The sequence below is a fragment of the Carettochelys insculpta genome, chromosome 21, assembly GCF_033958435.1.
Source record: "Carettochelys insculpta isolate YL-2023 chromosome 21, ASM3395843v1, whole genome shotgun sequence".
Lineage (NCBI taxonomy): Eukaryota > Metazoa > Chordata > Testudines > Carettochelyidae > Carettochelys > Carettochelys insculpta.
The window spans coordinates 18,758,288-18,785,214 of NC_134157.1; the positions used below are offsets into that span (position 1 = coordinate 18,758,288).

Sequence of the window (26,927 nt, forward strand, 5' to 3'; positions counted from 1 at the left end):
TATAGAACACTCGCTGACAATGAGAACGCAGTCGTTCCTATGTCTCATCAGTCCCTGGTCTCCAGTGAGCAGAGGGAAACTGGTAGATACAAAGCAGTCTAAATCCAGAGAGCAGCACCTGTGCAGCCATCCAGACAGAGGAGGGATGGAGGGGCAGAGACGCTCTGCACTCCAGCATCTGGAAGACAAGGGTTTTATCAGATTTCCTCAAATGAGCCCGAATCAGAAAAGCTGCTTCTCACAAAGAGATGACAAAAACTGGGCCTAACCTCGGGAGAAAGGAGGGGAGCCAACGTCAGCATCGCGTTGCACAGCAAGTTGCCATGGGATACAGAACGGACAAACGGACACCAGGAATCACAGCCTGGATGATGGACACAGCACGTGGCGCTCTCCTGGGAAGGTCAGAGACCCTTGTCCCTGATGGAGCCTTTCCCTTTGGCCTCTGTTGTGGTGCTTGACAAAGTCTCAGTAAATATTGCAGGAGGGGAACCCCAATGCTGAACAGCACAGGGCCTGGGCCAGAGGAGTTGGTGGGGGAAAATTATTCCCATGCTTCACCCCCCACCCCCGGTGATTGTGGCCTAATCACATCCACAGCTGAGAAGTGTCTGTTGGTGCACAGGTCCCAGGGAGAGAAAAAGTAAGGGGGCTTGTGTGGGGGAGGAGGGGGTAGAAACCGGGAGCGTGACACTTGGGTGGGCGTGTCAGGGTGAGCATGCGTGACGAGGGGGTGTGTCCGGGGAAGAGTGAGTCAGGGTGGGGGCAGGGAGGAAGTGTGTCAGGGTGCCCAGCCCCTTTTACACACGCACCCAGCAGGCTGAGGCTGAGGGCCTCGGAGGACCAGGCGCAGGGGGATTAGGAAACCCCCAGGCTCTGGGGCCGCTGAACCCGGACTCAACTTCTTCGGGGCTCGGCACGTTGCAGCCGACCGCAGCGTGTCGCGGGGCAAGCCGGGCGGGGGCAGAGGGCAGGGGAACGCGCTAGCGGGGCGTGGGCAGGGGCGTGCGTCGGCCAGGGCGCAGCGGGGCAGGCGGGTGCTGGGAGGAGGAAGGCGGCAGCTGGCGGCGCTGGGCGTGCCCGGGCGGTCCCTCCCCCGGCGGCGCGGCGCGGCGCGGCCGGCCCCTTAAGGGCGGCGGGGCGGCCCTCTGCCGGACTGGCCTTTCGGGGCTGATCGCCGCGGCATGGAGCCGAGCTGGCTGCTGGGGGGCGCCGCCCTGCTGCTGCTCCTCATGCTGCCCGCGCTCCTGGTGCTCAGCCCCGCCGCACGCGTCCGGCTCAAGATCGGCCTCTACTGCGCGCTGTGCCTGACGGCCTCGGCGCTGGCCGTCCCGCTCTGCCTGCTGCGGCACGGCGGCCGCACCGTGCGCAACATGAGGCGAGTGCTACGGGACGGGGCCGGCGGCAGCCCGGCCGCCGCGCTCCGCCCCCGGGCCCCGGCTCCGGCCGGCGTGGGCAGTCCCGGGGGCGGAGCCGGGCGGCCGATCCCCTGCCTGGGGTCAGGGGGGAGGTGAACCTCTCGGGCCAGCGCCTGGGCTGCTCCCCGCGGCCGCTGCTGCTCACCTGGGCCGTGCACACGCCCTGGCACTAGCATTGCACGGGGGGAAGGGGGCATTTGCCCCCGGGCGGGGCCGTTCCTGCGCCCGAGGGGCGGTGGCTGCTTGTTAAACCCCGCGGCTGGGTCAGCGCGTCGCCGCAAGCCCCAGTTCAGGGCAGGGCAGCGCAGCCCGGGGGGGCAGCGGCTGTGCCCACCCCGGAGCCCGAATGCCCCGGCTGTGCCTTCCGCGATGGGGCCTCCCGGAGTCACGGGCGCCAGCCAGTCCTGTGCTGGCAACGCAGCAACTAAGTCGCACATCCTGTCCCGTGGCGGCTGGCAGGGAGCGAGGCGTGGGCTGGGCGGCCGGAAGGACGGGTACCTGCTGTCTGTCGGGCCAGGCAGCGGCGGGGGAAGAGCGGGGATGATGGGGCTGTTCCCCAGCCGCCCGCACAGCCACCACGGCGCGCTTCCCTGGAAACTTCCAAGCGAAACAGCGGCAGCTCCTGAACTGTGGCCCACTTACCAGACTCGGGGGTGTGCTGAGGGATGGCCGGGTGCTGCCTCTCTTCCTTTCCAGCTGCTAAACTGCACGAGAAGGGGGCTAAAAATACACGAACGACTTTCCTAACTTGGTTTGTCCCATAGCAATCGCTCTTGCGGCCTCAGGGATGTTCAGGTTACAGCAAACAGGCAGGGATAAAGCCAAAACCTGTGTGGCTGTGGAGGAGCAGTCTCCAGCAAGCATCTGTTAAGTTGCAGTCTGCCCCATAAACATACTCAGGAGGACATCCCGATAATGATAGTGACCTGTCACTTCTGTGCCTGTGGCTGTTTGCTGTGAAGTGGGCATGGATGTTTGCTGGGTTCAATGCAGTTAGTTGCTATTTGGAAAGCATGTTAGTTGGAAGGAGTGTGGGTGTGGTGGGTGTGGCTTTTTTTTTTTTTAATACAGTATTGTGTGAGCATTTTTAATCTCCTAGGGTTCCCTTGCCCCTCCACCCCCAGCTCCTGTGCCTAGAATAAAACACAGCAGGCTGAGTGTGGGAATGGGTCAGTAGACTGCACAACTCATCCCTTATTTAGCAATAGTGCACCTGCGCCAATTGGAGCCTGGGCTCATTTTGCATCTGCTTAACAACCTGACCTAATGAGCGTTTAGCTGCAATACTCTGCTTCCTTCCCGAGACCCCAGGGAGAGTGATGTGTTGTGCAAAAGCTTCAGTTGGTGGAAAAGATAAGACACCTATAAGGCCATGTCAGTGCTACCCTTAGAAGTTACACTGCCCTGATCCTGGCAGGGTTCACCCCAGCCAGGACTGAGGATCTGTGGGAAATCGCTTAGTGACAAGCTTTTGAAAATGTTGGGACTTTCGCTACAGGAGTTTATCGATATCGTTGCCTTTCAGCAGCACTGAAAGTGGTGGTGTAGGCAGGCTGAAGATAGCTGTAGATCTTCCTGTCACTGTCCTGATTTACTTAAGGGCTAGATCCTCTGACTGAATAAATGTGTTCTGCTGAAACTGGGCTTGGGGTGGGGTGGGTGGTTGCAGGGAGTGGGTAAGGGACAGGGAGGGCCGCTGAAAAGAGATTGGTGCCACTTCCTGTCAAAGGCATATGTGCCCTGACTGTCTCCCAGAAATCTGAAAGTATGAAAGATCCATTGCGTTAGCTTCAAGTTAGTGGTGGTGTGATGGATTTAGAGCAGGGCTAGTCAGGTGGGTTTTTGGTTTTTTGTTGGGTCCAGACTCCAGAGACAATAATAAAGACAAATATTTTGGGGTCTGTTCAAAAGTGTCTGGCTCTCCAGACTTCATGCTGGTCTGCCTGTTGACTAGCCCTGGTTGAGAGTTGCTGTGTAATAATGAACGCTGTATGCCCAGGTTTTTGGGATCCTTGCCGTTGTGGTTTAATTCAGTGGAGGTCTGGGGTGTGAGCAACAGGACTCAAGATAAGCTGCTTCTCAGCAAGCATTTGAGAATTTGATGATGCCAGGATAGGAATGGGCCTGGCAGTACAGGCTATCAGAAGAGCAGTGGCAGGCTTGGAAAAGGAACGCTCTTGGCAATCCTAGAATAGTGGAACTGGAAGGGACCTTGAGAGGTCATCAAATCCAGTCACCTGCACTCACAGTAGGACCAAGCACCACTTAGATCATCCCTGACAGATGCCTGTCCACCCTGCTCTTAAAGTCTCCAGTGGTGGAGATTCCGCAACATTACTCAGCAATTAATTCCAGTGCTTAATCCCCCGATTAAAAAGTGTTTTGTTTTGTTTTTTTTTTCCTTCCTCCAACCTAAACCTCCCTTGCTATGACTTAAGCCCATTGCTGCTTGTCCTGCCATCAGAGGTCAAGGAGAACAATTTCCTCACTCTTCCTTGTAACATCTTTTTAGGTATTTGAAAGGTGATACTGTGCTCCCTCTGTCTTCTCTTTCACAAACTAAACAAACCCTGTTCTTCCAGTTTCCCCTTTACAGGTCATGTTTTCTAGCCATCTAATTTTTTTTGGTTGCTGTTCTCTGGACCCTCTCCAGTGTCTCCGCCTCTCTCCTGAAATGTGGGACCCAGAGCTGGACACAATGCTCCAATTAAGTCCTAATGAGCACAGAGTAGAGCGGAAGAATACTTCTTGTCTTTCTCACAGCATTCCTGTTAATGCATTCCACCATCATGTTTGCTATTTTGCAACAGTGTCAGTGTGTTTTAGCAAGTGTGACTGGTATGCAGGAACCTGCTATGGTGCTTGTAGAAGCTAGGCCTTTCTAGGTTCCCATCACAGATCTTTAGGTAAGATGGATATATTGGTAAACTTACGATCTAAATGGGGTAGTCTAATGGTCAGACCCAGCATCTTAACAAACACAGTCACGTCTGCAGAATAAGAACAGCTGGTAGAACCATGGGGGGAAAAGGGAGAACAGTGTCATTCTGCCCCGGAACAGGTGAAGGCATGAAGCCTGTGGCATGAGAGCTGCACTTGGAGATCAGCAAGTGTTCATAGGGGCAGGACATTGAAGCCTCTCCTATAATAGGGCAATACTACAGTGGAAATTTCTCTTCTGCTGCTGCTTGCTGTGCTGGGAGCCTTCCTGTGAAGGGCTGCTGGCTGTTTAAATCATCCTGGGGATCCCCTCCTCAGAGCAGAGTTAAACATCCTTATTCCCAAAATGTCCCTCTAAATTCTAGCTTCTGAAAGTAGCGTGGTTTTCGGCTTATACCTCATTGCTGTGCTCCAACATCCAGGTTCTGCTTCTATTCTCTGTACATGTTCCACATGTGGCAGCTTCATCTGTGTCACCTGCCCTAGAACCATATTTTCCCCATACTGCCCTGCTTCTTGCAAACTAATTTAACCCGTAATTACAGGTGTTCCAGTTTGGTGTCTGGGTGCTTCTGTGTTAGTCATACAAGTTTAATTGCACTCTTGTGGGCATCCAAAGGGGTTTTCAAAGAGCAAACACTGATCTAGTCCGATGCTTAAAAAATTGTCATTTTTCTCCCATTACTCTGGGTTAGGGTTTCTTAAACTATGTTCCACAGAACACGTGTTCAGTGAACTGCTTGCAGGTGTGCCGCAAGCATCTGATACTTCTTGATATCGTATGCAGAAGGTGTATATTTTCTATCATTTAAAAACCACATACAATGTTACTACTTCATAGCTATGATACCTGATTAAATTGCTTCATTTTGTTTTTGCTGGATATGTTGGTGTGGTTCCCCCCCCCCCTCCCCGCCCGGTTGGACAACAATATTTTGGAAGAATTTTCATAGGTGTTCTGCCTAAAAATATATCCTTGGGTGTTCTGTGGTCTGAGAGTTTAAGAACACTGCTCTAAAGTGTGTAGCTGGTGATGCTGCCTTTTGAATGAGGGCGTGTCTATGCTGTCTGGAGGGGTTGATGGTCCAGGAGTCAGTATTACAGGGTTTTGTGGCTGTGAGGCAACACATTCAGCTACACACCTTAGAGATAAGGAGACACAAATGATAACTTTTAGCATTGGACTAGATCAGTGTTTGCTCTTTGAAAACCCCTTTGGATGCCTACAAAAGTACAATTATGCTTATATGATCCTAATACAGAAGCATCCACATGCTGAACTACAGCTGCAATCCTGAATCAAGAGAACTAAAGGAAATTGATGGGAGAAATTTTCCTGTTGACCTCCCACTGTGGGGAGGCCACAGAAAAATCAGTGCAAGGTATGTTGACTCCAGCTACGCTGTTCGTGTGACTGGAGTTGTGTGTCTTTTGATCTTTTTTTTGCTAGTGTAGATCTGGCATGAGATGTGAAAAACAGAAGCTGACCAAGAGGTGTCTAACCTGCCCCTCTTCTGAAGTGTAGGGGTGCTAAAACCTTTGAGTCCTAGCTGAATTCCTGGAACATCAGGCCCTGAAACCATTCTTTGCATCCCATCTCTAAGCAGTGTAGTATACAGCTGAGCAGCTGTTGTGTACCATGCTGGGCTAGCTGTGTTTCACTGGTGGGTAGAGTGAGATGCTCATGGATAGCAAAAGATTATGAAGCAAGGGACATCCTGTTCTTACCACAGGTTGAATATGTTTGATCTGGCACTCTGTCATCCAGCAACATCCATAATCCAGCATGACTTTAGTTAGTTAGCTAGACAATCGCTTACCATGGGTGTGGCCAAGTTTCCTGTGGTCCCATGAAGTTTGTTTCCAGCCACCAGTCCTGGCTGTCAGTGTTCAGTGCTGTTATTTAGCTGTAATTTACCCCTAAATATCTTCTTAGAGCCCAGTAAGGGTGGAAGTGTTGGTAACGTATTAGAAAATATTGACGTACCGTGGTCTGGCAAATTCTCTTGTTCAACACTCATCAGGAACCAAAGGTGCAGGATTAGAGAGGCTCATCCTGTACTGTGCAGTGGGAATAAGACTGTTGCAGAACTTGAGTCACTGGAGTGTGACTTTTGTAGGTAAACTATATTATCTGGGCTGCAGGAACAAGCTGCTCTGAGCCTGTGCCAAATGAACAGCTTCAGAATACCCGTTTCCCTGCATGCTTCAGAGCTATATCTGAAATGCATAGGTGGCGTTGTCGAACCAGTGCCCTGTTTCTGCTGTGTACCTTTGAACAGGAATGACCTGCCACTGTCAGATCAGAAGAGCCCACCTAGGCTACGTCCACTGGATACAGAAGTGGGCCACTAATGCACAATTTTAGCTGTGCCAATTGTGTAGCTAAAATCGACTTATCAGAGGTCGACTGCAGTATCTATACAGAAGAAGGTGGACAGAAGCGTTTCTCCTGCTGATCTTCCTTAATCCAGGGTTGACTTTGACCCCAGAAAGGGCATGAAACAGAATGTTGGGAAGATCAGCCCTGAGTTTGGTGAATCTTCTGCTGTAGTATAGTGCTTTAAGTGGCATCCCTGTATCTTTATGTACCCCTCTTAAGGCATCCATAATGCACAGCAGCAGGTATTGGTTTTTTAAAAACCCAGGAGCCTCACTGCATGTTATACACTGGCATCTTACCTGTCCATTGGCTCTTTACATATACAGCCGTCTCTCTCGGAACGCTATTCTGAGAGGAGCCAGTGCTTTAAGGGTATTTCTGCCAAGTGTCTACTTCATCTCAGGGTACAGACGTGTTTGTAGGAACCATCACAACTTCAACTCTTCAGTATATCGTGAATGTACCTCTGTCCTTTTAACAGGCTGAAAATGGGCTGAATACAAAAGTACTTATAAAAGCAAAAAGCTCTCCTGGACTCTCACTGTTAATTGTGCTACTATGACCTCTCTTTAGATCCAGAGGGAGGACGAAAAATCTAATCCATACTCGGTTTGACCTCCAAGGAGGTGTTTTTGTGTTGTCAAAGCAACTGCTGTACTTCAGGGGAAAGTCACGCTGCAGCTGGAGGTTGAAAATTTTTTTTCCTTGGTTAAAGACTGAGAACTCTAGATCACACGCTGCTTTCCCATGTGTTTTTTCTTGGGCTCCTGGTTTCTGTGTGGCCCATCATGAGGTTCTGTTGCCTTGATAAAATGAGCAAAAGGGTTCTGATAAAATATCAGCACGTTGGGGAACTTGTTTGTTGTGGTATCCTAGCACTTGTAGTTGCAACATTGAGTCTGAAGACCCCCACTTCAGGAGGGGATTATTAAAGAGCGTTCCCTTTCCAGCAAGCATTCTTTGGAGAGCTGACTGGCTTTTCCATTTGGTATCTGAGGGGTAGCTCTGTTACTCTATCCTCAAAAACAATGAGAAGTCCTGTGACACTTTATGGACCAACAGATATACTGGAACCTAAGCTTTTGTGGGTAAAGACCTGTTTTGTCAGATGTATGGTCTGTGTATTTATACCTGCCTCTGGAATTTCCCCTCAGTGCATCTGACAAAGTGGGTCTCTTTATTCTCCAATATGTCTGTTAGTCTGTAAGGTGTCACAGGACTTCTTGCTGTGTGTCTGTCCTTTGGCAGTCCAAGTTTTTAAATGAGTCCTCTGCATACCATGATTCTGTTTCCAACATCTCAGCTCTGGTCTCTTTGTCTTGCCTACGCGTGTGAAAGGGATGTGTAGAGCAGAAACGCAAGACTGCAGAATTGTGCTGGGAGGATCTAAAGAGTTTGGACTTTTTCTGATGGTTGGAATGATGGGCTTGGACTCTCCTGAGTGGGGAGGATTTTTTTTTTTCTTTTTCCCCCCACTAGGGTGGATGAGGAGGTTGAGAACAGCAAGAATAGTGACACGCATAGAAGGCGAGCTGGCAGGGGAATAAGTGGCGGACAGAAGTAGCAGATAGGGAAACTGAAGGCCAGATGTAACTACAAGTCTGGTATTGTACTCACTCTAAATGGATTCCGGGATGGGGGAACCCAGTGATCCAATGCATGTAAATGTATACAAATTAATTGCTGTCCTCTGCTTCCTGGAACGTTCCCAGCCTGACCCTGTATGCTGCAAAGGTTGTACGCAACTGACCTGCAGTTCTGTGGTTGCAAACTTCCCTGGGAAAGGATCCAAATCGAGCTCCTTCATGGAACGCTTCTGTTAGGATCCAGAGGTTTGCAGAACTGTCTGGATATTGGTGCTAAACCCCACAACCGTGCCCGTTAAGCGCTACATGTACTAGCTGCCCAGCGAAACCAGCACTGGTGTTCATACATCCTGGCAGGGGCAGGATGATGTGCTTTGCAATCTGTCAACTTGAAATGTATTGTGTCCTCTGAGCGCACGGTAGTTCCCTCCTAGGCAAGCCGATACCCTGCCCTCTTAACTGCATGACAGTTCTCATCAGGGGATGAAAGGACTGCAAGCACCAAGTATTCTGCTTTCTCTATGGGTTGGACATCCAGACACAGGCTCTTAGGCCAACAAAGGGTATGTCTGCACTGCAGTTAAAAATCCTGATTTCTATTGTATTTATGGGCCATTTTTACACATGCCACTTAAACAGCCCAAAGTATGCTAATGAGGTGTGGATGTAAATTCCTGGCACCTCATTAACATAAGGTCACATAACTTGGAGTCAGGAAGAAGCTCTTCTGGACTCCAAACCATGTGACCTTATGCTAATGAGGTGCCAGGAATTTACATCTGTACCTCATTAGCATATGTTGGGCCATTTATTTGTAGAAACAGCCATAGACTCTGGTTCTGGCTCTGCGGCTGTTTTAATTGTGGTGTGGGCTTTAGAACATAGACTGTAGCCCAAGGTCTGGGACCTTCACCTGGCCTTAGAGCTTGGAAGCCTACACAGCAGGTGAGCAGCCCTGAGGCGTGAGCCAGGGTTGGCAGGCTCAGGCCAGCCCTGGGTGTCTGACTGCAGTGACTGTACTCAAACTTATTGTCCGGTATGGGTGTGGTGCCTACAAACTCAGAGCCTTGCTGTCTACTCGATGACCCTGCAGTCTTCCCCTGAGTTGCTTACGATGCCTCTGAGAAGGGAACCCCTGGCTCTATGGGCCTGTTGTTGGGAAGTGCGTGAGTGTTCAGGTGCCCTGGATATCACCAGCTAAAGAGACAACCTTCCAGGGGCCATGGGGCCCATTAGAGCCCAGGGAAACGTTTGGATTTTAAGAGATGAGGAGTTTTAGACTTGTCAGTGTTTTGCTGTGCTTGACAATGTTGCCCTTTCATGCAATCTGCTGCTCGTCAGTGCTTTTAACACAGGATAACTTCATCACTATTTTGGCCTTTCTGATAATTAGGGGTAGCACATCCTCTCCCCACCCTGCTAGCTAGTGCTGGGCCTTCCTGCAGGAAGATATGCCTACAAAGGGAAGCTGTTGTGGGGGTGGGGGACAACTCGTTCTGGTTAGAACAAAGGTCAGGTTATTTTAAAAGTCCTGCTCCACCGAGACAGGATTGCGCATGCTGAATGACGCTTTCTGGCATGGCAGCTTCATGGGTTGTATGTGAGCCAAGTTCCCCATCAGGAGTGGGAGAGAATCCATGCTTGGTACAGAATAGGCTCTTTCTATCAAAAGAGGTGAGGCTCATGCTGCCCGTTCCCAAGAGAACAGATCAGCTCTGCTGGAAAGCCTGGCCTGGCAAGGTTTGTGGCTGCTGTTTTTGAGCACAGCTGAAGTGCCTGTGCCTGTGTGTGTACTTGAAATAGTGCTGTGCCCTGGAATTTCTGTAAGCAGCTGGTGCTTAATCAGCTCTGTGTGTCGAAGTCCTGAGCCAGGTGAACTGATGTGTAATCTGTGCACCTGCAGCAGCTCTGCATTCAAATATTGGGTTTATTCTCTTCTCTGATGTCAGAGATGGCCTATTGCTGTCTTTGGATAGCAGCACTGAAGTCTCTGCAGTTTCTCCCTCTCTCCCGGCAAAGGTTGGAGTGGGCCACGGTAGGAGGGATAAGTCTGTGGATTATTGGCTTTCAACTCCTGGCATGTCACCCTGGTCCTATCACGTCTCGCCACCTAGGCTAGTGGATTTAAGGTTTAACCTGCACTGACACAAGCTGACAAAGAAATGAATGACGTAGGCAACTTTAGAGATAGCAGTGTCAGTCTGACCTGATACAGAGATCTTTGCCCCACACCTGCCCGCCCTGCCACGGAGTTAGTTTCTGGTTCCCTAAAGCCAAGACAAGCATGACTGGGAAGAGGTTACTAGAGGCCAATGTTAGGCTGACTTGTGACACACATCTGATGGTGAAAACGCATTACATTATAACCTGCCCCATTAGAACTGTGAAATCTCAGTCCTGAGGGGTGCTGGGGTGTGCTCAGCAGTTCACCCTTAGCTGACACAGGCTTGTGGGGCTGTTGTAATGGTGGTGTGGAATATCTGCTTGACCTGCAGCCAGAGCTCTGCACCTTCCCACCTCAGGGGGTCCTAGAGTTCGGGTACTTGTGTCTACTCTGCAGTTAAACTGTCCCACCACCCACGCTCCAGGAGTGTGACTCAGCTGGCCCAGGCCAGAGCTGGGTTCCTAGTTGCAGCATAGCAGTGCCCTTGGAGGCCTCAAAGGATTTCCTAGAATATATTGGCTGACTGATTAGACTAATGCTTGTTACACAAACAAGTGTGATTTGAGGCTTGTGAAATCCGTCTGGTGACGAGGAACCTCTCCCAGGTGAGTGCCCATGACTCCAGAAGAATAACTTGGTCAGTGGCATGTAGGGTTGGAAAGAACTTCACGAACCTGCCATGAGCGCGGCTGATCCGGTGCTGTGTACACACAGGTGGCAGAGCCCGGCACGAATGCAAACCTTGTATCTGTAGCAGCTAAAACAAGCTGCAGTGGGTGGTGGCCTTGCAGCCTCTCTCCATCTGGGATCTGACTGAGCAGCAGCAGGCTGGCTGCTCTTTCTAACCCCAGGGGCAGCCTTGAAACTAGGTCAGTTTAGTCTGGTTGCTACTCATAAAGTTCCCCTGGGCAGCATCCGCTGGCTCCCTAGGCTTGCTGTGTCCAGTATGTTCGCCACTTGCCACATGTGGCAAATAGGAGGCTGTGTTTGTGGCAAATACGGGGGTGGTCAACCCGCAGGTCTGGAGTCGCATGCGGATGCTCCTGAGAGCCGCACGTGGGGAATGCCACCGTCTGCCCCCTCCGTGCAGATGTGCCCCCCCCCCCCCCCCCCGCACCATGTGGCGGCCCCAGAGGCTCTGGTGAGTCACTAGCATAGAATTAGAATGAGGGGGCTGGGGGTGCCTGGCCCTGTGGGAGGGGAAGGCATTTATTTAGTGGGGGGGGGAGGTATTCATTTAGATAACTTATGTAATAACATGGCGAATATGGGGGGGGAAAAAGCCACACTTGCGGCTGTTTATCTTTGCATTCCTATTGGCCACCACTGCCCTAGACGGCTTTGAGGAGCAGTGGGCACTGGTGGGGCTCTCTGCTCTGTGTCCCTCTCTGGTTCCCTCCTTTTAAACCTGTGACCTGCATCCCTGCCCCTGGTTTCTCATTAGTAGTCCCAAGAACTCAGTTGGGTCCTGGGTCCAGTAGCCCCTCCCTATAGGCTGGGGGACGGGCCTCAGCACAGGGCGGGCACCCAGCCCCCAAATAGTACAGTACTCCATAAAGCTGTGAACAGGGATTGGAGGAAGATGGAGGGTTTCTGTGCTACAGAGCCTGGCCAGCAGTTTTTCCACGTTACCCCAAGTTTCTCCTGCCCTCCTACCCCAGGACTAACCGGGGGGGTAAAAGGAACACGTTTCCTCCTGTCCCCAGCAGGTGTTGCTCCGTAGCATGAGGCATGTGACCTTGCCAATGGTGTCAGTTGTACAGAAAGTGGAAACCCTCATCCCAGCTCTGCTCCAGATCAGTACTTCACCTCAGTGCTCTGAACAGTCTTGAGAAACCTCTGCCTTGTTGTGCAACATGGGCCTTCTAGCTGGCGGGTGAGGGAAGGGTGGCTGGTGTGTTGCATGTGCCTTTGGGTAATGTGTAACCACCGCCTCCTGCTTCCTGCTCAGCAGCCTGATTTCCAAAGCAGTGACCTCTCCTTTGGTTCAGAGACAGAAGGGAGGCGGGGTTGGAATTTGGGCCAGTCTCCTGGCTAGCAGACTAGCAACCCTTATGCTTGCTTTGTGTCGCAGGGAGGGGTATCGCCACACCCCTTTGACAGTGCCCGGAGTGGGCTGACCTTTGGGAAGTGCTGTTGCAGGTGAGCCTGCTCCCAGGAGTTGAGAGCTCCTTTCAGTCCCAGGCCTAGCTGCACCTCTGGAGGCTGGCTGGTCTCTGAGCTTACCTGCTGCTTGTGAGTCCTGCAGAGAATTAGTTGGGATGGTGGCAAAATTCCTGTGTGCGCTAGGTCTGAGCACTTGCCTCCTCTTCGTTACTCCAGAGCAGGAAAACGATCTGTCCAGGTAGACTTGAATGCAGCCTGGGCTGGTATTGACTGGGAGCTCCCATTTGCGGGTATGGAGCACTGGCTCATTTGGACACAGTAGGAACCAGAAAAAAGGATAACTCGAGCAGTCATTTACCAGGCAGGAGCTGTTAGCTTGCCCCTGGAGGCTAGCTGGCTTCCTGAGGGCCAGCCTGTGGGGAGTGACTGGCTAAATCTTCTCGGCTTTCTCGGAGGGTAGGTGTCAGTGGTACTAACCATGCCTGCAGCTGGAGGGAAGTGGGGCATTCTCCCAAGCCTTGGCACAGGCCAAGCGGTGTAGGCCCCAGGATCAGGACTTCTCTGCCCTGATGCACTCCTGTTGCCAGTGCCCAAGCTCTGTCCATCCTGGAGATCAAGGACGTGGCTGGGTCTGCCACATCCGTCCCTCCCAGTACCAGTACTCTGCTGGTGTGATGAGCTCGGGGAGTGAGCGCCGTTCTGTCAGACCTGATTGATGTCTCTCGATTTGAGTAGTGACCCAGGAGGACACGTTTCCCTCTCTGACCTTCCTTCCTTTTGAGGAAAACAAATAGCTGCTGAGTAGGACTAGTCAGAGGCTTCTACAGGTTGTAGCTTCCTCATCCAGCACTCTCGGGACCTGAGTGGTCCCAGACAAGGGGATCTGCTGGCTGAGAGAGGGTCAGGCTGGCTGCCTGGAGGGGGGACCCACTCCTGCAGGGCTCCCCCGCAGGGCTGTCAGGCTTCCTCCATGCCCAGCAGAGGACCCCTCATCTGGGGTTAGCAGCAGGGCTCTGTGCCCCAGCCAGCTCTGAGCTGTGGTGCTGTCAGCTGTGGCTGCTCTCTGGTTCAGCCACATCCATTGTCCTGCTGGATATGAGATGTTTCCAGACAAGGGAGTTTGAACCTGTATCAGTTTTTGACCAAATGAAACTCTTTGCAGAAAACTTCTGCTTCTCTCACTCTTTTCTCATCCAGAAGACTGCTTGGCGCAAGTCTGGTGGTTTCCACAGTTGTACTGTTCCTGAGGGGGGAAACTTGAACACGTGGCAAAACTGTCAATTTTCAACCCCCTTTCTGCCAAGGAAGACTGTCCTCACTAGCTGAGCTCCTGGCACTGTGCCTTCCGCCAGGCGTGGACATCCGCTGCTTCTTGTGGCCCACTCAGCAGGCTGTAAAAACCCCATTCTGTTCAGCCCAGACCGTAACGACTTGCAGAGTCGTTGCAAACCTAGCAGGGTTTGAATGAGGTGGTTCTTTCCTGGTGTGGGCTGCGCATGCGGGGCCTGAGCAGAGCTGAAGGGTCCACTCGGGACAGCCACGTTGTAAGGAAGAAAATCCCTGACAGAGGAAGTGTGTAGAGAGGGGTCCTAGCAGCCAGAGGACTGGGCCTTGGGTGAGTGGCGTTCTATTTCTGCCTTTGACCCCACTCTGCAGGGCCCGTGCCTCGGTTTCCCTATCTGAGAACACTGACCTCCTTTAGCAAGCGTTCTGAGCTCTGTAGATGAGAGGTGCCCCCGAGGAGCTGGGTGGCAGTGAGGGTCAGGAGAGAGAACCCGAACATGCAGCATGGACAAGGGCGCTCCTGACCCTCCTGTAGGCTCGACGGGCTCTAGATGTGACTTGTGGCTGGAACATGGCTAGTAACCAGGCCTGACCCCTAACAGAGGCCTAGGGCCATGGCGGAGCTATGTTTTTGTTTCCTGTGGAGGGCAGGAATCTCTCAGCTGTGGTAACCTGCTTTAGCCAGCCCCCCCCCCGCCCCGTGCAGTGCTGGGAGGTGCAAAGCACCATGCTGCTGTGCGAACGCCGCCGTCCCTCTGTGCTAGAGGGCATCCAGCTGAGGCAGGCCAGGTGGTGGCTTTGGCTGCACAGTTCTGCTGGCAGAAGCCTCTGTGCAGGCACAAATGAAACCAGAGCCTTTACCCACCCGGCTACGGAATTGCTGCTCTGTGCCAGCTGGGGGCGAGTCCGGGCAGGCGCAGAGGCGGCAGCCAGCGGGAGGGTTGGAAATGGCCGTCCCCTTTGTTGGAGGGTGGGGAGCGTTACCGGGGAGGTGAGGGTGCCCAGCCCTTCCGGTTCCATGTGTTTGGTGTGTGCATGAGACGTCCGTCTCGGCGCCTGGGCTGTGCCAGGCTGCCTGCTGTGTCCGTGCAGAGAGCAGCTGCTGCCACCGGTGGTAGAGGGTTTGGTTAGTGTGTTGGTACCTTCCGCTTCCAAGCCGAGAGAGAGACAAGTCTGGCTCTGCCCTTCCCCCTGCCAGCGCTACCGGAGCACGTGTGCACTTGTTCACCTTCGGTGCAGCTCCTCTTCCCCTGCCGCCCCCGCCTCTCTCTGAAACAGACAGCATGTGCTGGTCGGCTGATCTCTGGGCCTCAGCCTGGGGCGTGACCATCTCTTTGGCTTCTGTACACCAATCCACAGGCACTGTTCTCCCTTTTCATCCTACAATTAGCTGCCCCCTGCCCCAGCCTGCCTAATGTAATCCAAGCTGACAGAAATTTGGGTTATGTCCATATAGCAGGAAAAAAATCAACCTTTTGGCACCTGTAAGGAAACGAGTCTGTAGAATGTAAAATTGCAGGGGGTGGGGGTGGATATCTCAGTGGGTTGAGCATTGGCCTGCTAAACCCAGGGCTGTGAGCTCAGTCCTTGAGGAGGCTCTGTAGGGACTGGCACAAATAGATGTCAGGGATGGTGCTTGGCCCTGCCATGAGGGCAGGGGACTGGACTAGATGACCTCCCAAGATCCCTTCCAGTTCTAGGAAATGTTTCTCCCTTATATATATATAAAATCTCTGTCAGCATGAATATAGAGACATCAAAACAGTCACATTTCAACACTTTTTAATGAGCCTGAGATCCCACAGCTGATCATGCTGTGCCCCCACCCATTAAACTTCCGCCCGCCCCACTTTGCACGCTCATGCTTTAAGACAAAATGGTCTAAAGCAGCCCATGTGCTCAGTAATGGGCTGCAGTCATTGAGAGCAAACTGGGGTTAGCAACCCAGCACCAGGAGAATCTCAGGCAGACACAGGAAAGAAAAAGCCCACATGTGAGTTACATGCAGGCCGTATGAGTCTTAGCATCCCTCAGCAGGTGCAGGCAATGTTCATTTATAGCATGCCTCTGCCTCTCCAACAGCAATGCCTGCTAGCTGTCCCCATTGCCTGCCCAACATAATTGTCAGCATGCCAGAGGCAAAGGACAAGGCATTGGAGTCACAAACAGGGTTCCCTCTAATATTGTTCCATTCATGGGCAGAGTAATCTTTGATATGTGCACCCAGGCATAGGGCGATGTGCACCACCAATAGATACACATACTGCCAGCTGTGGGTGCTCTGCTAATCAGATGGGCAGCACTTGACTGTCTTCGGGGCGGCTGCCCAAGCGCTCAGCTTACAGGGAACACTGGCAGTGAAGTGAGGGGACTGTCCGGCGCAGCAGCCTTGGTGGTTGGCTCCCCCTCTTTTTCCCCTTTATTCCCTTCCTTTTCAGTGCTAGCCACAGATCGGCAGTTCCTCTCTGTGCAAGCTGCTGAATGCCCCCAGCCCTGTGGCACTGCTGTGTTCCTCTCTGCCGTATGGCATGCCAGGAGGAGGGATGGGAGGCTTGTAATGGGGAATTCTGCTTTTCAATGGCTAACCTCAATGTAAGCAAAACTCTGGCTTGGCACTTTAGGGCAGTAAGGGCTCTGTGTACTCCAACTTTCAGGACAGTCCTGACCACTGCTTGCTGGCAGGGAGCTAGCATGTGTCCTTGTGCCACCTTAAAGACCTCACCCTGTGAGAATCTCCTGTCTCTGCTCCACAGAACTCCCACCACAAGAAGCCGAACTCTCACCCAATTGATGAGACTCTCCTTTGGCACGTGGCCGAATGAGCTAAAGGTGCTCCTTTGCTTTCAGAAAGAAGGGCTCTGGCTGTCGTGCCCTCTCGTCACTGGGAGCTAAACTCCCCTGAAAACATGGCCCCTCCTGCCTCAAGGCCGTGGGCAAGACAGAGCCCTTTCTAGCCCCACCCTCTGGATTGCCCCATCTCCGACAGGGTCAGGAACCCACTTTCTCTTGCCAGAGCAAAGCAACAGTGGGCTCTCTACAGCCAGAGCCCTCTACCTGCATGGGGAGCCTCCTGAAGCAGATACAGAGCGCTCCTCTGAAGGCACTGGAGCCTTCTGACTTAGAAGGAATACCTGACCAGGATGGCACTGAGTAAGAGCCCAAGCTGCTCTGTCCCTTCTCACAAAGCACCCTGCAGGGAGCATCTCTCCAAAGCAGCTGCCTTGGGCAGATACCTAAAGGGGCCTGGCAGGTGATGAATCCATGGAATGACCCCTGAGCAGGTGTCACTGGAGAGAGCTTCCCCCAGCAGATGGCAGTGTCTTACAGGGATGGCCCAGAGAGATGTGCAGAGAAACGGGACTTCTAGGGAGAGGAACAGTCTACAAAATCCAGTAAGGGATGAACCTCTATCTGGAATCCTTGGAACCTGACTGAGAGAATTTGCTGGACCTCTTAAGGTCTCTCTTGTCTAGCAGTATTGCCAACACTTTCATTGCTTTCTGGGCTCTTAGAAGAAGTTTACGGGTAAATTACAGCTAAATAACAGCCTGGAACATTGAGAGCCAGGACTGGTGGCTGGAAACAAACTTCATGGGACTGTGGGAAACTTGGCCACAGACACAAGTAGTTATGCAGCTAATTAAATTTGTGCCAGATTATGGATATTGCTGGATGACAGAATGCCAGACGAGAGAGGTTCAACTTGTTGCTTGTGTCTTTGATCATTGAGCCCAGTAAGTCCCTGAAAGGCCCATATACACAAAGGACAAATGAGTTATGTAGCTTGGACTGAGAAAGTCAAACGTCCCAGGTTGGGGAAGAAGATGACCCCTTCTTGGAGTGCAGCCAGCCTGTCAGACTTGGGCAAGAGTGGGAGAGAAAATGGTAGCACACTTCAGTGCCAACACAAGTCCAGCTATGAGGGGTTTATGGTTTCCCTGCACCCCTCTGATCAGGGAAGGGGGATCGTTCTGTGGAGCTGTGTACTGATCAGAGGAGGGAGCTGGCCCATAGGGACCCTGCGTAAGACCTGCACTGGTCTTTTAATGTAACCTATCAGTTGCAGTGAAAACAAATGGCAAACCCTTGACCAGGGAGGGGAAGTGTGCCTAGACAGTGTAACTGGGGCTGGAGTTCTGGGACAGCTGTTGGGGTCCAGGAATTGAAGGGATACTACATACTCCTGGCCCTCCTAATAAACTGCAGGGCAAATGCCATGCTGTAACCTAGATGTGATTTGACTCTGAGACTCATAGAACACTAGAATTGGAAGGGACCTCAAGAGGTCGAATCCAGCCCCCTGCAATCACGACAGGACCAAGCACTGTCTAGACCATCCCCGATGTCTGTCTAACCTGCTCTTAAATATCTCCAGTGATGGAGACTCTACAGCTTCCCTAGGCAATTTATTCCACTGATTAACCACGCTGACAATTAAGTTTTTCCTAATGTTCAACCTAAACGTCCCTTGCTGCAGTTTAAGCCCGTTTCTCTTCAGCCTTAGAGAATAGGACAGGAAGCAGTTTTCCTCCCTCCTTCTTGCAACCCTCCTTTAGGTACTTGTAAACCGCTGTCAGAATCCTGCGGGCATCTGACATCCTTCTCTCTTCTATGCAGGATCATCGCAAATATGGTCAAGACCTTCAAGTATGTTTATGGCCTGAGGTTTGAGGTGAAAGGTCTGGAGAACTTCCAGATCGAAGGGCCGTGTGTCATTGTGTCCAACCACCAGAGCATCCTGGACATGATGGGTGAGCTGCTTGGGGCTGGCGAAAGAGGCCTGGTTTGAACTGTAGGGGGGCACTCCACTTTGCTGTTTGGTAAATCTTTTGTGGGCTCCTAATGGGGAGAGTCTCCAGGCCTTGCAGTGGCAGGTCCATGTAATCCAGTGTCCTGTCAGTGACAGCTGCTGGATGCTCAGGATGAGACATGAGAACAGCTGTGGGATAATCCCACTTGGGTGTACAAGACATAGAGCAGGACATAGAGCAGTGGAGTGAGTCCTAGTCTGAACTGTCCTTGACTGGCTGTATGCTTCCCTCCCCCTGCTCGCGGGGAGAGGAAAGTGACTGCCCCTTCCCCTAGCCACTGCTCTGTTCTGTCCATGCTCTCCAGTGATCTCCTGCAAGATGCTTGTGACTACAGCTAGCTCAGGCTCTGAGCAGGTATAGCCAGGAGGTGGTGGGTGAGGGCACAGCTACAGAAAGCAAGCCCAAGCCCTCCCGCTTCCACTCCGAGGCTCTGTCCCTTCCACAACCTTCTCTTCCCCACACCAGAGCCCTGGACCCCAGCCCACCAGGGCAGCCAAGCGTATAGGCACTGCCTTCCCAAAATTGCCTTCCCTTGCCTAAATCACCAGCTGCCCATGTACCACCCTGATTATATACTGACTGGTGGTGGGACTGGGTCAAGTTGAGGCCTCTATTTCAAGGCAAGGGACAAGAACCTCTTGCCTAGTCCATTTTATCCTCTTTGACATGGCCAGGCCTCTTCTGTACCTTAAGGTGCTGAAGGACATCAGATGCTTTGAGAGCAGGCTATGGCCCTGATGCAGCAAGGGAGCATCTCTGCAAAGCTCCCTGACTACTGCTGCTGCCTCCGCTCTGCCTGCCTTGCTGTACGTTGTACCCATTCGCACCAGGTGCTGCCCACAAGCCTGCGTGGGCTCTCCTACCCAGCCCATCTGGCTTGTGTGTGGAGAGGAGGCTGCTCTCATCATGGCTGGCCGAGTGGGCCTCTGACTCTGTCTTTGCTCCGGGCTTAGGGTTGATGGAAATCCTCCCCGATAACTGTATTCAGATCGGCAAGAAGGAGCTGCTGTACACAGGGCCAGTGGGCCTGATCATGTACTTGGGCGGTGTCATCTTCATTAACAGGAAGAGCACGAGCAATGCCAAGACGGTGATGTCCAGGGTGGCGCAGACCATGCTGGAGGAGAAGGTGAGTGTGGTTTAGGCCAGGAGGCTTTGTGAGAGCTGGGCACTGCATGCATCTATTGGAGCAGATGGCTGCAGGTGCTGCAACATCAGTGGATTCAGTGCAGGAAGAAGGTGGGATGGTTGTAAGAACTGTTATCTAATGTCTAGTACCTAGTGGCTATGTGGCCTTCATCTGCCAGTCCTGTTTGTACCTACATCCCCCAGCAAAATCTTCTGGGGATTCCAAACTGCTAGGAACAGAATCCTGCCATCTGTAATCTGACACTGCCCTGGAGAGGCTGTGTGAGTTAATCTAATGCTACCGCTCAGCAAATGGAATTGGCAGTTTCTCTCCCTGTCTTACAGGTGAAGGTTTGGGTGTACCCCGAGGGCACGAGGAACGGGAATGGGGACTTGCTGCCCTTCAAAAAAGGAGCTTTCCATCTGGCTGTGCAGGCGCAGGTAGAGCTTGCTGACGTCTTTTGCGGGTCTGAGACCTGAACAGGCCTTCCGGGGAAAGGGTTGTCATTGGCAACAGGAACTGTTTAGGGGTTTATAAATGTGAGCATGGTAAATGACACTGGGGCCCTTTGAAGTGAACGCTGTCTTCAATGCCACTCTGCACTTTGCTCTCTTGGGCGCAGGTGGCTCACCAGATCCCCTGGAATAGATGTCCCCTTGGGAAGGGTCATCTCAAACACGTTCAGAGGTGGCTTTGAGGCACGTGGGTGCGGACCAGAGGGGTTACAACCAGGCCTGCTTTGGCTTGTGCGTGGGGATAATTGTGTGGGAAGAGCTCTAGCCTGAGACTTGAGGTGGTTCCCAACAATGCTGCAAGCTCCTTGAGGTCACTTGGGCCCAGTTGCCATGTATGTCAATGGGAGTTAAGTGCCTAATACCTCTTCATGATCTGGGCCTTCAATCTTTGCCTCCAGTTTACATATGGGAACAGAGGTGGCAGCTTTCTCCTCCCCTCTGTTCTTGGGCTTGGCCTGCATGTTCATCAGGGTTAGGCCCCTCTGCTCTGCTCTGTCTGTGGAGGATTTAGCACAGTGGGCCCTGCTGTTGGCTGGGGTCATGCTATTGTAATACCAGGTGCCCTTTCACCTTCTCGTACTCTGTCTCCTCCAAGGTTCCAGTTATTGCGGTGGTGTATTCCTCCTTCAACTCGTTCTACAATCCAGCTAAGAACCTCTTTATATCAGGTACTGTGTGCTTTGAACTCTTCTGGCTTAGTCATTTGAAATCCAGCGTATCGGAGGGGTGGCGGTGTTAGTTTCATTGTTTTGTTTGATTTTTGCAGACACTGAAGTCCTGCGGTGCCTTACAGACTTCCAAATTTATTGGAACAGAAGCTTTCTTGGGCAAAGTCCCACGTGCATTCGACCAAGGGGGTTTCTACCCACAAAAGCTTATGCTCCAGTAAATGTTAGTCTATAGGGTGTCACTCTGGCCTGTAGCTAGGTCCACCTTGTTTACAGGTGGACTCGGTGTTTTTGCTCCCCAGCAGGAGAAAAGCTGGGCTCCACGCAGAGGTGCTGAGGCCCTTTTTGGGGTGGGGGTGGGGGGGGGTGGCGTTTCCAGATCATCCAACGTACCCAGTGGCCATGATCTGGGTTAGATTATTCCTGTTTTGTTTTCAGGAAGCTCACAGGCAATTCAGTTTTCTTGGCCATCCAGAAAAGGAGCTGAGCTCTTCTGAAAAGCCACCCCCAAATTGTCATGTAAACTGTTGCAGACTGTCCCGTGTACTGTTTGGACAACAGGGAGCAGAGCTTGCTCATGGGCTAGGATTGTGTGTCTCTGCTGTGCTGGCCCAGCTACTCTGTAACGCACCCCGCTGTGCTGTGCAGCTTTGGAAGGTTGCAAGTGTCCTGAGGCCTGTGGATGGAACGTGCTAGGAAGAGCTAGGCCACGGGAGTCCTTCTGTCAGACACCCAGAGTTATCTTTCAATGTTTTCCCCACAAATTGGGGCATGAGGGAGAGAGGAACACCCTGCTGCTCTTGTATTGCTCCAGTTAATGCTCCTCTGGCCCTGCTGGCAGCAGATAATGGGCAAAAAGAGGAACAGGTGATACAAGCTACTGCCTGCTGTGCATGATCCAGTACTGCCAACCGCCTCCTCAGCAGACTTTGCATGTGTCCCTGCCTCCTCTCAGCATATGCAGGCTAGGTCTCAGGGTTGGCTCTTTTTTTGCTGACTCGTTATCTCAAGAGGGTCTCAATGCACCTGGCCCTGAAAGAGGGAGCACCTGAAGGGCTTCTGCTGGCTGGTCAACACTCTCTCGTAAGAGGAGGGAGGTTCTTTATCTGCTCACTCAGGAGCTTTTTGGCTTCAAAGGCTCAAATTCCAGCTCTCTCCTGAAGGACTCCTGAGCGCAGTCCTCGCTGGGTTCTGCGGCACCTGCTCTGACGCCTGGGAACTGGGTAAGGCCGTTTCAGAAGTGCTGTTGCTCTCTTTGAGCGAGGGCTTGGCAGCCCTGTTGGGCTACCTATACGCCATTGTGTGCCACAGCAGTTCCTGCTCCTGCCCAGAAACAGCTGCGGTGTGTGGCTTGCTCCTAGCAGCCTTGTTGCAACAGCACAAACTGTTTAACTCCCCTTTCTTCGCCTCCCCAACCCCCACCAAAAGCATTCGTGCTCTGCCCAGCAGTAACCGCCCCAGAGAGCTGTACTGCCGCACAAGGATGTTGTCCAAGCCAGCGGAGGGCCTGCCTGGGTTCCAAATGAACGTTTGCACAGTGGGTATGGGAGGGCTCAGAGCTAAATACCCAAATCAAAGGGGTGAAGCACCTTGGCTTGACTGTACCTTTCAGTGAGAGGGGCCTGGTCAGAATAGGAAGTCCAGGGGATGCACAGCTCAGCAGAGGAGCAGAAGCAGAGCTTTGCTGATCAAGTGGCAATACTTTGCTTCAGATCATGCTCTTGTTACTGTGTGTCTCTAGCTCGCTTCTGTGATCCCACCAAATACTCTTTGGGAACATTTGGAACAGAGGTCAGCAATCCCCAGCACGGGTGCCAACAGTGGCATGTGAGCTGACTTTCGTTGGCACACAAGGCAGGTGCTCAGCCCTGCCCCTCCTCCCTGATGAGTAAGCTCCCAGCTGCAAAGCCAGGCTGTCTATGGGTTAACAAAAGACCAGCTAATGCTACCAACCACCACCTACACAGGAAAGCTCTGCATCTTTATTTATGAATGAAGCTGTTGTAAGCAGGACTATGAGTGACTTTAAAAAGTATCACTGGCACTCAGACTGTACATAGGGCTCCAAAGGTCACATTCTAGTACTCATCCTTGGAAAGGATGCTGACCCGTTTTAGATTCTCAGAGGTAACAGCTTGCTCCAAGTGTGGAGGCCACAGGGGTGTGCTTGGGTATTGAATGTAGAAATGCAAAACCAGGAGTGTTACCTTCCATGTTGCATAACATGGACTTCATGACATGACACATCCAGGGAAATCCACTTAGTTGAATGCGAATCTCTGCTTGCCTGTGTACGTGATTGGGCTATGCTGTCAAAATCCTCTGGTGGTAATTCTTTCTGTGTAACCGCTACTACTGTAGAAATTACCCTGCTTTCTAGAAAGGTTACGCGAGTTACCTTTTGCAGTAGACATCCATTAGAGGCTCTTGTGGGCCCTGCCACTAGCCTGCTAGGGACAGAGAAGAAGTTACAAGTTCTGCTGGGCTAGTCCATGGCCTGCCCGACAGCTGTCATTTGCAGGTGTTTCCTGCACTAGGAAACCACGTACGCCTGAGCTCTGGATGCCCACTGCCAGGAGTGACTTGCACCCAGCTTGGATCATATATGGAAATGAGCTATTCCCTCTAATGACTGTTACAGATCAGGCATTGGTGAACTTTGACTGCATCTTGGGTCTCTGATCTTGCGCATGTGAGCTTTGCTGTGCAGTCTGCTCTGGCCCCACCTGCTGGGCTTGTGTGGGGTGGGAGGGGGCATGTTGAAAGTGGGGATCACTACTGGTATTTAAATCCATAAGGCGGGAAGTCCATATGGTCCTCTGATTGGAATCTAAATCATTTTGAGATTCCACAGGGCCAGGTTAGACAAACATCTGTTGTATATGCTCTAGATAAGACTTGCTGCTATGAGTGCAGGGGACTGGATGGGAAGGCTTCTCAAGGACCCTTCCTGCCCTGTAACCCTATGAAAATGCAGAACTGACGTCTCTGCTCTTTTTTCTTTTTTCCTCTTCCCCCATAGGTAAAATCCGGGTTGAGGTGCTCCAGCCAATTGAGACCAAGGGCCTGAAGACAGAGGATGTCGCTGACCTCACTGAGAGATGCTACTGCCTCATGAGAGAGACCTTTTTCAGATTGTCTGGCACAGCAAGCGAGGCGAATGGCTCTGCCCAGGCCCTTAACCAGTAGTATTCCCAACCAGCAGGGACTGAAAGGACCTGTTTCTGTTGCCAAAATATCCCAGGGGTTTCTCCTTCCTCTGCAGGAAGTTCAGGCAAATCCCAACTTGGCTTAGGGAAACCTTAGTTGACAAACACCACTTGGTGGCCCAGGTCTACAGTTTGGTGAATCTCTTTGGTGGGTTCTTCACCTCCCAGGGGGAAGCATCACCTGCATCCAGACACCCTACCAGTGCTAGTGAAGGGCTCCTGGGCAGATGCCCACTGCTTTGAGCTCTTCTTAGGCTCCTGCCACCCTGGAGCTGCTGGGAAGCAGGTGTTACAGAACACATTTAAAAGCTCTGGTGTTGGCTGCAGTAAGCCTGGCCCTTGCCAGCACTGAACCATTAGATGCCAAAGACCATGTTCCATATGTCTTTTCAGCCTTTAGATAATTAAAACCCACTTTGATCCTGTTGCTGCTGGAAGAGGTGAGAGTGCGAGGGGTCCAGGTGGAGCTCTTCCCATGGCTGTGCTCTGCTTGTAGGTCCTCAGCATCTTATGCCTAAGGAATCGGTCCCTGCCAATAAGTCTAATTCGCAGCTGAAATTCAGCTTCTAAGCTCTGTCTTGTTCATCCCAGCTGCTCCCCTCTGACAGGATGGACTCTGCTAAATCAGCTTGTTTTGGTGTCTGTCTTTGCACACTTGGCATATGGGTTGCTGCTCAGAGACAAAGATGGGAGACCAACCACTCTCTTCCCCACCTTCTGCCATGCTCCTCTAATTTAAGGACCTGGCAGGGGTCTGAAATGTACAGAAGTCCCGAGGCAAGGTTTGCACAGATGTCTGTCCCCTACTTGCTTTCGAGACCAGTGAATTCCCCACCAGTACTTGTAGTAATCCTGCATCCTAAGGCTTTCTGTGGGAGGGCTTCTACCCACGCTTCCTTCACATTCAGCAGGTCTGACAGGTGGCCCTTCTAGGGCTGGCTGTTTTAGATGCTGCTCTTTAGTGAAGTCAACATTGTGTCCACTGAGTGAACCAGCTTCATGAACACTGATTTAGGGATGGATGGGTGGGAAACCTAAAAAAAACCCAACCCAATCTGATCTCCGGTGTTGGGATCAAACCTACGAAGACACTCTAGCCTGATTACTACCATGATGTAAACTCAATGGGGACTTTATCTCTAAACCAAAATCCCCCAGGGAAGGGATCTGTTAACATACCTCCATAAGAGCTGCACTCTGTTTCCAAGAGTGGAGCAAAACTAGAAGGATGAGACAAACCCACAAAGACAGGGACCCTTCTCTTTTCATTCCCACTTTCATATTTCTGCCTGCACCCCTGACTTAGTATTTGGTTTTGTTCTCTACCAATAGCTGCTTGGATTTTTTTTTTGTTAAGCCTGGGGCCAGGTACGATAGGCTGAGGGTGGATGTGACGCCTCCTTGGTATTTGTTGTGTTCTCATGCTCTTGCTTCCTGAGAGGTCTTTTTTTTTTTTTTTTGTGCAGCGTTTTCAAGCACCACTTGTGAAGCATTGACCAAAACCTGGTGTTTGCTGTACAATCCTGTGTTGGCATGTCTGCCTTACTAGGGTGGCTAATGTCACCTGTGAAATCAGTGATGTTCATGCAAAATGAGTTGGATGGGAAGGGTGTGATGGCCCTGAATCAAGGTTTCCCTCTGTCTGAATGTACCTGCTGGGAAGCAGCAGCTCGGGATTCCTGTTGAGTCTGACAGATGGGTGTGAAGGATTCCTGGTAACCTGAGTTTTTTAGCCTCTTCTCCCCCAGGTGTGGAAATGAAGAGCCCCTCCACTAGAGGAACAGCAGAGATGTTTATGTTCCTGAGCTGGGCTTGGCCATGAAAACTCCCAGGGATTAGCTTAGAGGCCTTGTGGGAATGTTGCCTTCAGCTGCCCCAGGCAGTGTTTCTCTTTGCATAAATGAATCTCTTGCAATGCATCATCCCCTTGCCCGCTGCTTGGGGAGAGGCGTGCTTCATGGTTTTTCCATAAAGTACACCAAATCAGATGTGTAAAGCACTAATGCATAATGGAGAGAAACCAAATAGAGAAGGTGGAGGGGGGTAGTTAGCTCCACCTGGCCACAGAAAGAGCTGCAGTTACAAATGAATAGTTGAGTATGTGCATGGTACGATCCAGATCTGAGATGTGAAAACCAGAGGGATGGCTGGCTTCCTTTCATTGGGTCTGACCTGAAATCACACCAGCACTTTCTTTGTCTGCCATCCTTCTGGAAGGGAGGGAAAGGCACGATAACTGAAGCATGCGCCAGGCTCTGGTGGAGCATTCCGAACTCCTGCCCAGCAGCTCTGCACTAGGTGAGCAGCTGGGCTGGTTAAGGTGATTGTAAGCCGTGGGTATTTTTCTTCAGCCAAAGATGACTTTGTATTAATGTATAAATCTAATCCTGCTTTGAGCAAGGTGGGAAAAGGGATTGAGTGTACACAAAGGCCGTTGTCTGTTCAGTTTTTAGCTGTTAAATAATGTACATTTGATCAAAAAATTTTTATAAAGCAGTTATTTAACTAGAAAGTCTAGTGTGGGGTTTTCTTTTTTTTAAAAAAAAAAAAAAAGTTCAGGTGAATTCCCTGAAGGAGCTCCCTATTGTGTATAGGTGGTGTATCCAGTGCTGTCCAATTCATGCTGGGTATCTGAGCATCTGCCTCACCTGCAGGGGCAAAAGTTCGACTAAGGTGAAGTCACAGGGAGCTGTGAGCACCAAAGCTGAAGGGCC

At 51.7% G+C, this 26,927-nt stretch overlaps 1 protein-coding gene across 1 annotated transcript; it reads left to right on the top strand.

Moving 5' to 3' along the window:
- The first annotated feature begins 1,036 nt into the window (after nt 1–1,036).
- On the top strand, nt 1,037–26,725 carry AGPAT2 (1-acylglycerol-3-phosphate O-acyltransferase 2). Its single transcript, XM_075015116.1, has 6 exons — nt 1,037–1,378; nt 18,499–18,632; nt 19,646–19,821; nt 20,166–20,261; nt 20,932–21,004; nt 24,027–26,725. Exons 1-6 carry the CDS (start codon nt 1,185–1,187, stop codon nt 24,191–24,193), a joined length of 840 nt encoding a protein of 279 aa, XP_074871217.1. The 5' UTR covers nt 1,037–1,184; the 3' UTR covers nt 24,194–26,725.
- Nucleotides 26,726–26,927: the final 202 nt, after the last annotated feature.

Bases quoted from the DNA above. Each gene is read 5' to 3' on its own strand.
- AGPAT2 (XM_075015116.1), top strand. From the start codon at position 1,185: ATGGAGCCGAGCTGGCTGCTGGGGGGCGCCGCCCTGCTGCTGCTCCTC. The intron at 1,379-18,498 runs GCGAGTGCTACG...TCTTCTATGCAG, and splicing joins CGCACCGTGCGCAACATGAG to GATCATCGCAAATATGGTCA. The intron at 18,633-19,645 runs GTGAGCTGCTTG...CTCCGGGCTTAG, and splicing joins GAGCATCCTGGACATGATGG to GGTTGATGGAAATCCTCCCC.